The sequence below is a fragment of the Schistocerca serialis genome, chromosome 2, assembly GCF_023864345.2.
Source record: "Schistocerca serialis cubense isolate TAMUIC-IGC-003099 chromosome 2, iqSchSeri2.2, whole genome shotgun sequence".
NCBI lineage: Eukaryota > Metazoa > Arthropoda > Insecta > Orthoptera > Acrididae > Schistocerca > Schistocerca serialis.
In genome coordinates this window covers 241,280,692-241,296,089 of record NC_064639.1, presented here as the reverse complement: position 1 = coordinate 241,296,089, position 15,398 = coordinate 241,280,692, and the positions used below count along the sequence as shown (strand labels likewise).

At 44.9% G+C, this 15,398-nt stretch overlaps 1 protein-coding gene across 1 annotated transcript in view; it reads left to right on the top strand.

Moving 5' to 3' along the window:
• Window positions 1-14,785, top strand: part of LOC126455875 (protein Wnt-10b-like) — a 196,669-nt gene extending 181,884 nt beyond the window's left edge. Inside the window, exon 5 of the mRNA XM_050091635.1 lies at window positions 11,351-14,785. Coding sequence (XP_049947592.1) covers window positions 11,351-11,777 — 427 coding nt within the window. The 3' untranslated portion in view covers window positions 11,778-14,785. The remainder of the gene's footprint in view (window positions 1-11,350) is intronic.
• The last annotated feature ends 613 nt before the right edge of the window (window positions 14,786-15,398 follow it).

Genomic DNA, 15,398 nt, shown 5'->3' with positions numbered 1-15,398 from the left:
GTTGTAAATAGCCTTTCGCTCCCTGTATTTTACCCCTGCCACCTTCAGAATTTGAAAGAGAGTATTCCAGTCAACATTGTCAAAAGCTTTCTCTAAGTCTACAAATGCTAGAAACGTAGGTTTGCCCTTCCTTAATCTATTTTCTAAGATAAGTCGTAGGGTCAGTATTGCTTCACGTGTTCCAACATTCCTACGGAATACAAACTGATCTTCCCCGAAGTCGGGTTCTACCAGTTTTTCCATTCGTCTGTAAAGAATTCGCGTTATAATTTTGCAGCCGTGACTTATGAAACTGATAGTTCGGTAATTTTCACATCTGTCAACACATGCTTTCTTTGGGATTGAAATTATTATATTCTTCTTGAGGTCTGAGGTTATTTCGCCTGTCTCATACATCTTGCTCATTAGATGGTATAGTTTTGTCAGGACTGGCTCTCCCAACGCTGTCAGTAGTTGTAATGGAATGTTGTCTATTCCCGGGGCCTTGTTTCGACTTATGTCTTTCAGTACCCTGTCAAACTCTTCACACAGTATCATATCTCCCATTTCATCTTCATCTACATCCTCTTCCATTTCCATAATATTTTCCTGAAGTACATCGCCCTTGTATAGACCCAATATATACACCTTCCACCTTTCTGCTTTCCCTTCTTTGCTTAGATCTGGGTTTCCATCTGAGCTCTTGATATTCATACAAGTGGTTCTCTTTTCTCCAAAGGTCTCTTTAATTTTCCTGTAGGCAGTATCTATCTTACCCCCTAGTGAGATAAGCCTCTACATCCTTACATTTGCCCTCTACCCATCCCTGCTTAACCATTTTCCCTGCTCCTGTCGATCTCATTCTTGAGACGTTTGTATTCCTTTTTGCCTGATTCATTTATTGCGTTTTTGTATTTTCCCTTTTCATCAGTTAAATTCAATATTTCTTCTGTTACCCACGGATTTCTACTATCCCTCGTCTTTTTACCTACTTGATCCTATGCTGCCATCACTACTTCATCCCTCAAAGCTACCAATTCTTCTTTTACTATATTTCTTTCCCCCATTCTTGTCAATCGTTCACTTATGCTGTCCCTGAAACTCTGTACAACCTCTGATTTAGTCAGTTTATCCAGGTCCCATCTCCTTAAATTCCCACCTTTTTGCAGATTCTTCAGTTTCAGTCTACAGTTCATAATCAATAGATTGTGGTCAGAGTCCACATCTGCCCCTGGAAATGTCTTACAATTTAAAACCTGGTTCCTAAATCTCTGTCTTACCATTATATAATCTATTTGATACCTTCTAGTATCTCCAGGCTTCTTCCAGTGTACATACTTTGTTCATGATTCTTGAACCAAGTGTTAGCTATGATTAATTTATGCTTTGTGCAAAATTCTTCTACCCTGTCGAAAAAATATAAAATTCATTAAGTTACAATGTGACATGTTGTAGGCATCAGATACTACGTTGTCCTCCCACCGTGGTATGACACCATTAGTTAATGGACAGTGTCATATTCAGAGCATGGTCAAGTCACCTTACCCCATCAAAGGGACGACTATGAGGTATGCGAAGACAGCACACTTGGTTCTATCGAGTTGAGCTCGTTGTCCTTCACGACCAGACACTGTGTTTCTGAACAGTGACAGCCTGCAGGGATTGATATATTGTGTCGCATTGTGTTTTCTGCAGGTCTCTTTGCTCGCTTAGTCTGTTCACTCGCTTCCCCACATTCTCACGTGACCCGGTATCCTACACACAGACACACGCTTCCACTGCTGTTGAAGAAGGAGCAGTTTATTCTACAGCGTTTGCATTACTTTCTCCGCTGGGCGCGCTTGCTGCAAAACATGTAGTGAACTAAAGAAATTGTGTACGTTTACATCTAATACACGAGACTTCATTATTACCATCCTAACAAACCATCGGTAGATGCCATCTGTCGAATAAACAGGGGAACGCCTAAACTTTGTGGGGTTGAAACTGATGTTTGAGTGAGTTTGGCGCCCTGAAAGAGACCTGTTTACAAATGAGTTATTCAACGCTAAACTGGAATCAGCCTTCAGCAAAGCAACGAAAACTGGCACGATGCCACACAGTACTGCAGAACGGTGACTCAACCTCTTCATGGATCACGGGTTCGCACCATGAAATTGTGCAAAACGCTTCAGCTCTGGACTTGAACCACTTTTAGCTGACGTGTTAGGAAGCAGCTCACAAAATACGAATGAAAAGAGAGGACGTCCTTGTAGTAAATGGCAATCCTCCCCGTTAATGTAGCTATAATTTTAGGTGGAAAACGAATAGACTGTGAGCACTGTTCTGCTGTGGTACCTAAAGGGGTTGTTTTTGTTGTTGAGGTCCTCAGTCCGGAGGAACTGGTTTGTGCATCTCTCCGTCCTGTGCAAAGCCTCTTCTTTTCTGTGTAACTGTTGTAGCGAAAGTCCATTGAAACCTGCTTACTCTGTTCCAGCTTTAGTGGCCTTCCACAATTATTTTGCCTCCTGTTATTCCCTCCATTATCAAAATGACGATTTCTTGATGAGTCAGGTTGTGTTCTATCAACCGACTCTTCTTTTAGTCAGGTGTGGCATAATGGTTTGCCCAGTTCCTCATTATTTTTTCGATCTACCCATCCAAGCTTAAGCATTCTGCTGTAGCATCACACCTCAAAAGCTTCTAACCTCTTCTTGTCTCAACTGTTTGTTGTTACGTTTCACTTTCCTACAAGGCTACACTACACGCACATACCTTAAGAAAAGACATACTAACATTTAAATTTTATATTCGTTGTTAAAGAATTTGACCGGCTAGGTTAGCCAAGAGCTTTTATGCGCTGCTTCCTGGACTCAGGTAGGCGCGCCAGCCCCAGATCGAATCCGCCCACTGGATTAACGACGAGGGCTGGTGTGCCGGACAGCCTGGATGTGGTTTTTCGGCGGTTTTCCACATCCCTCTAGGTGAATGCCGGGATAGTCCCCCGTTCCGCCTCAGTTACACGACTCACAGACATTTGCAACACATCCGCACTTTTCCATGATTTACACTAGACGTACACAGATGGGGTACTCTGATTCTGTCCCGGGGGGTATGGGATGGCGGGAGTAAAGGCAACTGGCCACCCCTTCCAATTAACATGCCAAATCCGATTTAACCGCGGCAACCCCGCGCAAAATGCGGGACGAAGGCGCAAGCGATAGCGATAGATAGATTCGTTGTTAACGAATTTCTATTTTATACAAATGTTTTCTACCCATTGCCATTCTTCTTTTCATCTTCCAGCTTTCTTTTCTTTGCTTAGTTCTAACTTCCCATCTGAATTCTTAATATTCATACAGCTGTTTCCCTTTTCCCCAAAGGCCTCTCTAATTTTTTCGATATGTGGCACCCATCTTTTCCTTAGTTATGCACGCTTCTACAGCGATGCCTTTGTCCTCTAGGCATACTTGCTTAGCCATTTTGGACTATCCATCAATCTTACATTTTATTTTCCTGTATTCATACCTACCTCCTTCATTTGCCGCATTTTGTCCACCCCGGTAGCTGAGTGGTCAGCGCGAAAGACTGTCAATCCTAAGGGCCCGGGTTCGATTCCCGGCTGGGTCGGAGATTTTCTCCGCTCAGGGACTGGGTGTTGTGTTGTCCTAATCATCATCATTTCATCCCCATCGACGCGCAGGTCGCCGAAGTGGCGTCAAATCGAAAGACCCGCACCAGGCGGGAGGGCCTAGTCACACGACATTTCCATTTTTTCCCCGCATTTTGATATTTTATCTTTTCATCAGTTAAAGTCAAAACCTCTTCTGTTAGCAAGGTTTTCTTCTCGTGCTTCTATTTTTGCCAATTTGACTGTTTGCTGCCTTCACTATTTCAGCTCCCAAAGATACCGATTCGTCTTCCGATTTGTTTTCTGTTGTTTTTCTTTCTCCGTCGATCGTTGCCTACTGGAAATATTTTGCACCTTAAAATCTGGTTTCTAAAACTCTGTCTTGCCATTATATAATTTATCTGGAACTACCACTGTACAAATCAACCTGAAACCTTCCATTTTCTTCAGATGTTTGCGACGTACAAAACCTCCTTTTATGATTCTAAAATCGTTAGCAATTACTAAATTGCAAAATTCTACTAGATGGATTCTTTTTTCACTTCTTTCTCTCAGTGCATGTGGTCCAACCATTTTTTCTTCCTTCCCTACAATCGGACTTCAGTCACCCAACGCAACTGAACTTTGGCTTCCTTAACTATTTGAGAAATTTCTTTTATCTCATCATTAACTGTTTCATTCTCTTCATCATCTGTCGATCTAGTAGACGTACTATTGTTTTAGGTATCGGCTACGTGTCTACCTTGATTACTATAATGCGTTCAATATGCTATTCAAAGTAGCTTTCTCGCAATCCTCTTTTCTTAATCATTATTAGACTTACTCATCCATTATCATCTAACATTCTGAAGAGCACCAGTTTTGTTTTTCCCGTTGAGGCCGTCCCTAAGAGTAGCCACTGCTCGGTGATCAAATTGGGTGGGGGGGTGGGGGGGGGGAGGCTATTTGATCTCCGGAATATTTTACCCAAAAGAATGCCATTAAGCTATAGATACATAGCTACACGTCCTTGGAAAAAATATCAGCTTCAGCTTTCTTGCTTCCAGCGTTTGCAGTACCAACACAGCAAGGCCATGTTGGCTAAGCATAATAAGGTCACATCAGTGAATCAATCAGATTATTGCTGTACGACGACTAAAAAGGATGCTTCTCTTCTTCGGAAAATAGAGATTTGTCTTTCTTCTCGATAGAAACCTCTCCGTTCCGGTTGCACCTACAGTGCAACAACCAGTGTCGCTGAGGCAAGCAACGCACCCCTTCTCAGCAACGAGTATCCGAAGGGACCGGTACCTCGTGTCTCATAAACCCTCACTGAACAGACTGACGTTTGCAGTTTAAGTGTATGGAGCTCATAAACGCATAAACTCATAGTAAGTGCCCGAAATACAGTACTCTTACTTCTAAACAAGCATGCACTCGTCGAAACATGGACTGTCACAGCCTTTCAAATACTCGCTGACGGTTTCCAATGTTTTCGCAAGTTTTCGGATAGTTGCTGCATAGGCCAATGGTTTAATGTACTTCCAGAGATAATAAACCCAAAGACTGATGTCGGGGGAACGTGTAGGTCATGGAACTGATTGTCCTCTACCTACCTATTTTCCATGGTAGATACTATTCAGTGCATCTAGAACACTCAGACTGAAATGTGCTGGAGCTCCATAATGCGTAAACCATACGTTTCTTCTTATTTACGGGGGCACCTCTTCCAGTAGGTCTTGCAGTCTGTTCTGAATGTAGTCTCTGTAGACAGCGTGTGTAACACGTGCTGTCAGAACGTATGGCCGTATCAGACAGTCACCTACAATTCCATCCTACACTTTAGTCTTAAACTGATGCTGATGTCTAGCCTATACTTTAGCATGAATATTGCTATCGGCCCACACGTGTTGAACGTGGAAATTTGTTGTTCTCTCTCTTTCAAACGTTGCCTCGTCTGTAAACGACGGATTGACAGTTTGTGCAACAAACCATCGGAAAAAGTTCTTCCATGGTGGTTGATAGGCAGTGGTGAGGCTCTCCACCCGCTGAAGAGCGTAAAGGTACATGAGGTACTCGTGAAGTTACCTCCATGCTGAACTTCGAGATGTACCAAGTCCCAGGGTCACCTGTCTTGCTCTAATGCCTGCCTAATTTTGGACAGCCCGTAGAACTTGCTTTTCCTAATCAGACGTACGAGCGACAGGCAGTTTTCCTCAGTCAATAGTCTGTGGCGCTACGGATCCTGACTCGGTAAAGCGACGATACAGAGGTATCAGAGGTTGGATGATACAGTTGCCTTGGCCTGAAAACGCCCTCTGATACAGTCATGCAGCTTCATGTCCACTGCCATTGGTGCGGCTACACATAAAAATACACATAAAAATACACATAAAAATCATGTCTGCCTGCTCAAGAAATGAATAGCCTGCCATATTTGAACGGAGTACTTTCAGGCAACTCACTAACTGTAGTACATGAACACAATGGACACGTTGACAAGAGACTAATGGAGAATGTAAACAACTGATAACGCAACGCCACCTATTATACAATTAGACAAACGGGTGCTTATATAAGTGAAATTGTTGGAAAGCTGCTCACTGTCAACTTTCTGTAATAACGCGAAAATGAAGGATTTACGGACATACGTTTACGTGAACTTTTTTCCTTCTTTTGGTGTAAGGAACCTGTCCCCAAAGTTTGTGAAAGTATCTTTGAAAACTTTGTGTATGGGAAGGCCATTCCCAGACTCTAGCAGTCAACCGTTCCAAAGACGATGGAAACGTTGACGAGGCCTAACACCCAATTTCATTCATTTAGAGAGTGGCCGTGAAAGTCCACGAGCTTACATCAGAAAAGAGTTTCCAATTTAATATTACTATCATACTCTTTGAAGCATCGGCGGAAAATACAGTTAATTTACAAAAAATTTTCGTATCAAGTGATGGAAGTATGTATGCAGATTGAAGAGACGAATGAAAATTTGTACCAAGCCCAGGACTCTTAGACGAATCTCCTGCTCACTAGGCAGATTTGCTTACCACTTCGCCACCCTGACAGAGTAACTTTGCATAATTGCATGGACTGTACTACTACGCCTCCATCCTCAATTCAAATTCCCATTCACCCCTCAGCCCATTTGGTACTCCCATTGTTTGATGAGGGAGGCGTGGCAGGGAAGTCTGTGCAGCGGTGCAAAGCCAATGTGCCAAGGTCGCGTAGTGGTTAGGGCATCTGTCAAGTGAGCACGAGACTTGTGTTCGAATTCTGGTCTTGGTACAAATTTTCTTTCGTCACATCAGACTTCATATACAGGGTGGTCCATTAATCGTTAGAGGGCCAAATATCTCGCGAAATAAGCGTCAAACGAAAAAACTACAAAGAACGAAACTCGTCTAGCTTGAAGGGGGAAACCAGATGGCGCTATGGTTGGCCCGCTAGATGGCGCTGTCATAGGTCAAACGGATATCAGCTGCGTTTTTTTTAAAATAGGAACCCCCATTTTTTATTACATATTCGTGTAGTACGTAAAGAAATAAGAATGTTTTAGTAGGACCACTTTTTTAGCTTTGTGACAGATGGCGCTGTAATAGTCACGAACATATGGCTCACAATTGTAACGAACAGTTGGTAACAGGTAGATTTTTTAAAAATAAAATACAGAACGTAGGTACGTTTGAACATTTTATTTCGGTTGTTCTAATGTGATACATGTACCTTTGTGAACTTATTTCTGAGAACGCATGCTGTTACAGCGTGATTACCTGTAAATACCACATTAATGCAATAAATGCTCAAAATGATGTCCGTCAACCTCAATGCATTTGGCATTACGTGTAACTACATTCCTCTGAACAGCGAGTAGTTCGCCTTCCGTAACGTTCGCACAAGCATTGACAATGCGTCGACGCATGTTGTCAGGCGTTGTCGGTGGATCACGATGGCAAATATCCTTCAACTTTCACCACAGAAAGAATTCCTGGGACGTACGATCCGGTGAACGTACGGGCCATGGTATGGTGCTTCGACGACCAATCCACCTGTCATGAAATATGCTATTCAATACCGCTTCAACCGCACTCGAGCTATGTGCCGGACATCCATCGTGTTGGAAGTACATCGCCATTTTGTCATGCAGTGAAACATCTTGTAGTAACATCGGTAGAACATTACCTAGGAAATCAGCATACATTGCACCATTTAGATTGCCATCGATGAAATGAGGGCCAGTTATCCTTCCTGCCATAATGCCGCACCATACATTAACCCGCCAAGGTCGCTGATGTTCCACTTGTCGCAGCCATCGTGGATTTTCCGTTGCCCAATAGTGCATATTATGCCGGTTTACGCTACCGCTGTTGGTGAATGACGCTTTTGTCGCTAAATAGAACGCGTGCAAAAAATCTGTCATCGTTCCATCACTTCTCTTGTGCCCAGTGGCACAACTGTACACGACGTTCAAAGTCGTCGCCATGCAATTCCTGGTGCATAGAAATATGGTACCGGTGCAATCGATGTTGATGTAGCATTCTCCACATCGACGTTTTTGAGATCCCCGATTCACGAGCAATTTGTCTGCTACTGATGTGCGGATTAGCCGCGACAGCAGCTAAAACACCTACTTGGGTATCATCATTTGTTGTAGGTCGTGGTTGACGTTTCACATGTGCCTCAACGCTGGCCGGAGTGGCCGAGTGGTTGTAAGCGCTACAGTTTGGAACCGCGCGACCGCTACGGTCGCAGGTTCGAATCCTGCCTCGGGCATGGATGTGTGTGATGTCCTGAGGTTAGTTAGGTTTAAGTACTTCTAAGTTCTAGGGGACTGATGACCTCAGAAGTTAAGTCCCATAGTGCTCAGAGCCATTTGAACCATTTTTTGTGGCTCAACCCTTCCTGTTTCATTAAATAACGTAACTATCCGGCGAACGGTCCGGACACTAGGACGATATCGTCCAGGATACCGAGCAGTATACATAGCACACGCCCGTTGGGCATTTTGATCGCAATAGCCATACATAAACACGATATCGACCTTTTCCGCAATTGGTAAACGGTCCATTTTAACACGGGTAATGTATCACGAAGAAAACGCCGTCCACACTGGAGGAATGTTACGTGATACCACGTACTTATACGTTTGTGACTTACAGCGCCATCTATCACAAAGCGAAAAAAGTGGTCCAACTAAAACATTCATTTTTCTTTACATGCTACACGAATACGTAATAAAAATGGGGGTTCCTATTTTTAAAAAACGCAGTTGATATCCGTTTGACCTATGGCAGCGCCATCTAGCAGGCCAACCAAAGCGCCATCTGGTTTCCCCCTTCAAGCTAGACAAGTTTCGTTCTTTGTAGTTTTTTCCTTTGACGCTTATTTCGTGAGATATTTGGACCAGTCACTATCAATGGACGACCCTGCATATGCAGATTGAAGAGAGGAATGAAAATTTGTACCAAGCCCAGGATTCTTAGCCGAATCTCCTGCTCACTAGGTAGATTTGCTAACCACTTTGCAATTCTGGCTGAGTGGCTTTGCATAACTTGCATGGATTGAACTATTACGCCTCCTTCCTCCATCCAAATTCCCATTCACCCCTCAGCCCATTTGGTACTCCCATTGTTTGAGGAGGGAGCCGTGCCAGGAAGTCTGTGCAGCGGTGCAAAGCCAATGTGCCAAGGTCGCGTAGTGGTTAGGGCATCTGTCAAGTGAGCACGAGACCTGGGTTCGAATCCTAGTCTTGGCACAAATTTTCCCTTCTTCACATCAGTTTTCATATATACATTATAGATGTAACTCTTCAGGCTTCCCCGGCGAGATCTTGACATCTGGAATAATCAGGTCTACTGCCGGATGTTTGTGCCGCTCTGGCACAATATTTCGGCCACGTAACTCGTTGACTTCTTCAGGTGCTACCTGAAACTGCCGTGTTGGAGGATCTTGTCCAGTATTTGGTGGACTAGGCGGACGCGTACGTCCGTCGGAGCACCAGGAATGTGCCAACACCTCAGGAGCAGCGCCAAGCGGGCGCGGACCACGAACGGTACGCCAAACGCGGGTCCGGCCCCAGACAGCTGCCACGACCACAGATGGTGGACGATCCGGGCGCGGACGTCCGTGGGAGCACCAGGGAGGGGCTGTCACTGTCACTTATCCATACGAGTCTGCCCTGACTCGTGTTGGGAGCAGGCTAAGCATATGCTGCTATTCCTGCATAATCCTAAATCTGTGGAGTGGCTTCCTCACGGTCCGAATTGGCCTGAGGTGTTTTCTGAGGGGGAGTTGTCCTTTCTCTGTCGCGAGATACTATTCTCGTAACATGTCAGGCCAACGCGTGGTTGGCCTGTGGTGAATAGGATTGCCCAAGTCCCTAATGAGCTTATTGTCGGACCGTACAGCCTGCTCGCAGAAGACCCGCGCCGATTGTTTAAATCGGTCGCGGAGGAAGGGGATGACGGTTTGCCGGTGTAGCCGAGCGGTCGAATAGAGCCTCGGTAGGCGCAGAGCGAGCTGTGTTGGAGGATCTTGTCCAGTATTTGGTGGACTAAGCGGGCGCGGACGTCCGTCGGAGCACCAGGAAAGTGCCAACACCTCAGGAGCAGCGCCAAGCGGGCGCGGACCACGAACGGTACGCCAAACGCGGGTCCGGCCCCAGACAGGTGCCACTACCACAGATGGTGGACGAGCCGGGCGCGGACGTCCGTGGGAGCACCAGGGAGGGGCCAAAACATCAGGAGCAGCACCTGGCGGACGCGGACCGCGAACGGAACGCCCGACACAGGACAGGCCTCAGAGAGCTGCCACAGATGGCGCCCAAGTCGGGCGCGGACGTCCGAGGGAGCACTGGGGAAGAGACAACACATTACAAGCAACGCCAGGCGGGCGCGGACGGCAGAGAGAGCACCCAGAGCCCTCTAGGCATAAATACTGGACAAAAATCTAACATTCACTCATCACATCAGAGAGGCTAGAAACAAGGGCTCCACCAGGCTCTTTCAGTTATATCCACTCCTAAAAGGCAGGGGACTCACAGTACCTGCCAAGCTCAAAATCTGGAAAACCATCATCCTGCCAGCCATACTCTACGGATCAGAAGCGTGGAGCATGGCAGCAGACACCAGTCTCAAACAGTTGGAAATCACCCAAAACAAAGCCTTCCGAATCGTTGCGGACGCTCCGTGGTTCTCGAGCAATGATGAGATAAGAGCAATGTTAGGACAGCCCTCATTCTATCATCTCATAAAGCAAAAATCATTAAAATTCTATGAATCATCCTACGCATCACCACACCAACTCATCAACTCTCTGGGAAGGAATGAAAACCCTGACCAGAGAGCACCAATCACTACCATCCATCACCAATTCAGGCGATAGTCATACGTATTCATACGCAAACATAAAACTTCATCATCATCGACGCCGCCTCCACTAACCCAGGGGAAAACCGACCCTTAGCCAATACCGTATAACCCTCGAATCCGCACCACCGAGGAACATTTCGTAAGACAGAGCGTTTTCAAGGACGCTGGTTCTTCAAACACATCATGGGTATAGATCCAGCCATTTCATGTCAACATGGCAGTCTCAGGTAGTACCTGAAGAAGGCAACTAGTTACGTGGCCGAAATATTGTGCCAGAGCGACACAAACATCCGGCAGCAGACCCGATTATTCCACATGTCTACATCAGAGATGTTTGAGATTGAAAAGCTCCTTTAAGTGTCTGAAGATAAGACGATGTATCGAAACCTCATAACTGATTAAGTATTTTCCACAACAGTTCTCCTCTCACGATCGCCGAAGACAACACGAGACGGCCGTCGTCCGCTGAGCGGAGCGACGAGGCGAAACCGGGGGCGGCGGGTGGCCGCGGCGGCGGGGGTGGCAGGTCGCGGGGGCGGCGGAAGCGTCGGCGGAGGCGGCGCAAGTTCCCGGCGCTGGGCGAGCTGTCGCGCGACCTGCTCTACTACCAGCGGTCGCCCACCTTCTGCGAGCGCGACCCCTCCGTCGACTTCCCGGGCACGGTGGGCCGGCGCTGCAACCGCACCTCGACGGGAACCGACAGCTGCGCCTCGCTGTGCTGCGGCCGCGGCTACGACGTCTTCCGGCAGCGGCGCGTCGACCGCTGCCACTGCCGCTTCCACTGGTGCTGCCGCGTAGCCTGCCAGAACTGCACCATCGAGGAGTGGGTCACCGTCTGCAAGTGACGCCGCGCCGGAGTCCCACCCGTCTCTGCTGACCGCAGTCCCTGCAGCGCACGCTGCGAGGTCGTCGTGTGTGACGCGACGCCGCCTCTGACGGTACTCGCCCCACTGCGAACCGAGCGTGTCCGAGAGCCGCTCGACAATCCACAAGAAGAACGCGTCTTGTCGCACTAATTAGAGGGGTACTTCCCACGCAAAGGCCCTTTCTTAAATACATACAATGTATTCGAGATCTTCACTGATTATCTAACGTGCTCACCGTCACGTTTCTCCGTAGGCAAATCCTCACATCTGCTTTCCACAGGTTTCTAATAATTCAGAGACGCGCGATGCATTAACGTTCTAATACCCTTTCGAAGCAGGTAACTTACTTCTCAGCCGCATGGCTAGGAATGTGTGGATTATTCCTTAAGTGTTACCATTCAATTTGATAAGAAAAACGCAGAGTAAAGCAACAACGGCGAATAAATCACAACTTTCCAATGAAAACCAAAACCAAAACACGGTCGCTCAGTGGCTAGCGTAACATAAAATTTCGTACAGCATGTACCCAAGCCACCACGTTTGTTGAAACATTTCGAAGTGTGTGCATAGATCTCGGTGTCGGATAGGAACACGTTCAGCACCATACTAATGTGTCAAAAATTATGTATTGTGATCTTTTAGCTTTCTTCGCGAAAATAACGACTATCATGTCTATGTGATTATCAGCCGGCTTGATGTTCCCATTTTCCTTCCACGATATTTCGAAAACATCCCTATTTGAATGCGTCAGGTGTTAGATGCAGAAGTGGTTGAACGAAAACTGTTAACTGGGATGCCCTCTGGCAATTTATTTTATGAATACCAGAAGTAATTAGCCTCATCGTGGCAGTAAATGGCGTGCACAGAATTAAAGTCAGGACTTCGTCGCTTTACCACCGTAATACTTGACTGGTGACGTACATTATCCAAACGTAGCTTTGTAGACGTCACACAAGATTTCTCTGATGTCTTCTGAGGACCTACATTTTTCTACTTCAGATGAGCGACAGACGGAAAGTAACGTGTCTAATCTCTTACAAAATAATTTTTCCGTATCTTAAAACGGCGTGAGACACCTATAGTGTGATACTAATGACAAATTCTATACACGAATGTTCGAATATTGACTTCTTGTGTTAGTCTCTCACCTGAATGTCCTTGCTTATATGTAAACCCATGATACGTCCGTCCACTTGCGTAAAAATAATGGTAGTCATCCGTAATGGTCAACCACATCGCTAATTAGCTGTAACAGCTTACCATCGTATCCTGCAGGTGTGAGGAAAACTTTCATTTTATTAACGTCAGTATTAATACTTTTTAGTTTTAATTCATCAGTGTGTACTGGTTCCTTTCTTATCACTCCACCCTCTCCCACAAACAGGTCATTATCAGCTACTTTCCACGATCTTTTGCGTCCGCCTCTCGCTGCTTACTTCCAAAAAAGACTAACTTCAGAATAAACACTTTATAATGTGCACTTGGAGCGAAAATAATTATATTGTAGTAATTTTTGGACGGAGGTGAATATAATACCAAAGATGCAAGTTTCATCACAGAAAGTGGTAACACTAAAAAATACATCACTTACGAAAACTAAGCACTACTTTAGCGAGAAATCAATATACATAGGTCAAACAGAAGAAACTGTCTGCCGTGAACAGTGGTTCCGAATGACTCTATTATTCTATGTTTACAACAAAAAAGTCTATAATCGCAAGTGATAATGATGAGCTTACTGTAGAGGAATTTTCCCCAGTTGTACTGTCTTGGTGTTTCACTTCTTTGTGAAGTTGATGAATACATCCTCCAACTATGAACCTAATAGGGAGCGCGAAGAATACTTAGTACGACAGATTTTGTCGTAGGACACGTGTGAATTAGCTCTGTGCGTTATTCTTCCCAACGAGGTCCTTCACTCCAAACCACTTGCGGGTGGGAACCAGAAACATATTGGGCGTATAATTCTGTAATGTAATCATAGACGTGAATTTTACCCCATTAAATCAACAACTGCCAAACAAATAGACTTGTACAAACTTATCCACGTCTGAATACCTATTCCGTACAGACACAAAGTGAACTATGTATAGGTATCATGGAGTCCTTGGTTATTTTCCTGTTTTTATAACTGAAATACATTTTAGAGGGGCATATTTCCCTGGTTTTCTGAATTGTCCGTAGTCTCATTACTACCAGTGCTCTGCTGTCACTTTCAGGACTTAGTTGTTTTACGACGTTAATACGGTAATGTCATAGACATCGCAGAAGATTTCCTTCATGTCCTCTGAGCACCGACATCATAGTAATAATTAAGATTCAAATGGAAAGAGACGTACTTTACGTCTTACAACACAATTTTTCTATAGTGCCAGTTGTAATGAGAACACAACGCTTAGCGAGTTCAATATTAACCAGAAGGACATGGGTGAAGACATTTTCAGTATAAATAAAAATACTAAAGTTTATACCTACATAGAAGGCGGGTGAAGAAAGAGCATGTTACTTTCGTTACACTAGTGTAATTTCGATGTTAGGAAGAACTCCGCTAACAGCTGGTAAAATTGTTGTTTATTATAACATAATCGGTTTCGCAGCTTTAAGCCGCTTCATCAGGTGCAACAATGTTAAAAGATCATAGACATAACTATCGCTCCCAAGCCTTCTTTGCCTTTCGCTCGCCAAGGTGTTTACGATATTCTTTAGACAGTAAATTTTGACTATGAGCGATGGGTATGCCTATGATCTTTTAACGTTGTTGGCCGTAATGATGAGGCTTTAAGCCGGAAACCATTTGTTTTTAATAAACACCTACAACAATTGTACCTGCTGTTAGCGGAGTTCTTCCCAACATCATAGATGGGGTGTGGTGCCTTAGTTACTAGTTTGGACAGCTACGATCTGTAAACTGTAAAACGGTATTTCTTCAGAGCAAAGGAAATCCATGATTCGCTGTGTTCCATCATATTCGATGTATATTCGCACAGTCAGTGGGTGATTTTGGGTGGGGGGGGGGCGGAAGAAAGGATGTGATGCCTTAGTTACTAGTCGATGTGCAAGGTTTGTATATTGTGAGGTTTTACAAGTTTCTTTCGTGCTGAGTAAAGATGTCTTTCGGCAGAGTTTATTCATTGCTCACACATTTCCGTCATTCTTATGTCGCCCAGTTTCAACTAGCACGATTGGCGGACACGCAACATCAGAGTACACTATTGTTTTTCGATAATTATTTTAAGTTTCAGAATATACCTGACACTATTCTGTCTGCAGAATCATTTACTTACGTAAACTCGCAAACGCCTGGTTTCGTGCTTCTCCACAAAAACTAAATAAAAGTTGTGCTATATGTTGGTCGATCATCTACAGATACCGTCCCAGTGTATCTAATGACCTGAAAGTCCCTTCTGGAAGAACTCTAAGTACGTGGCAATAAAAACCAAGTTCTGTGGCTTCATGGCAGAGGTTTGTACTCCAATAATTCTGACTGCAGCATTATCCAAAAAAAATCTATACACAAGGGCACAATATATTCCCAGCCCTTAGATCGTTAAGCCAAAACACTATGAAGGATGTCTCCATAGAGCGTACTAAGATTTGCAC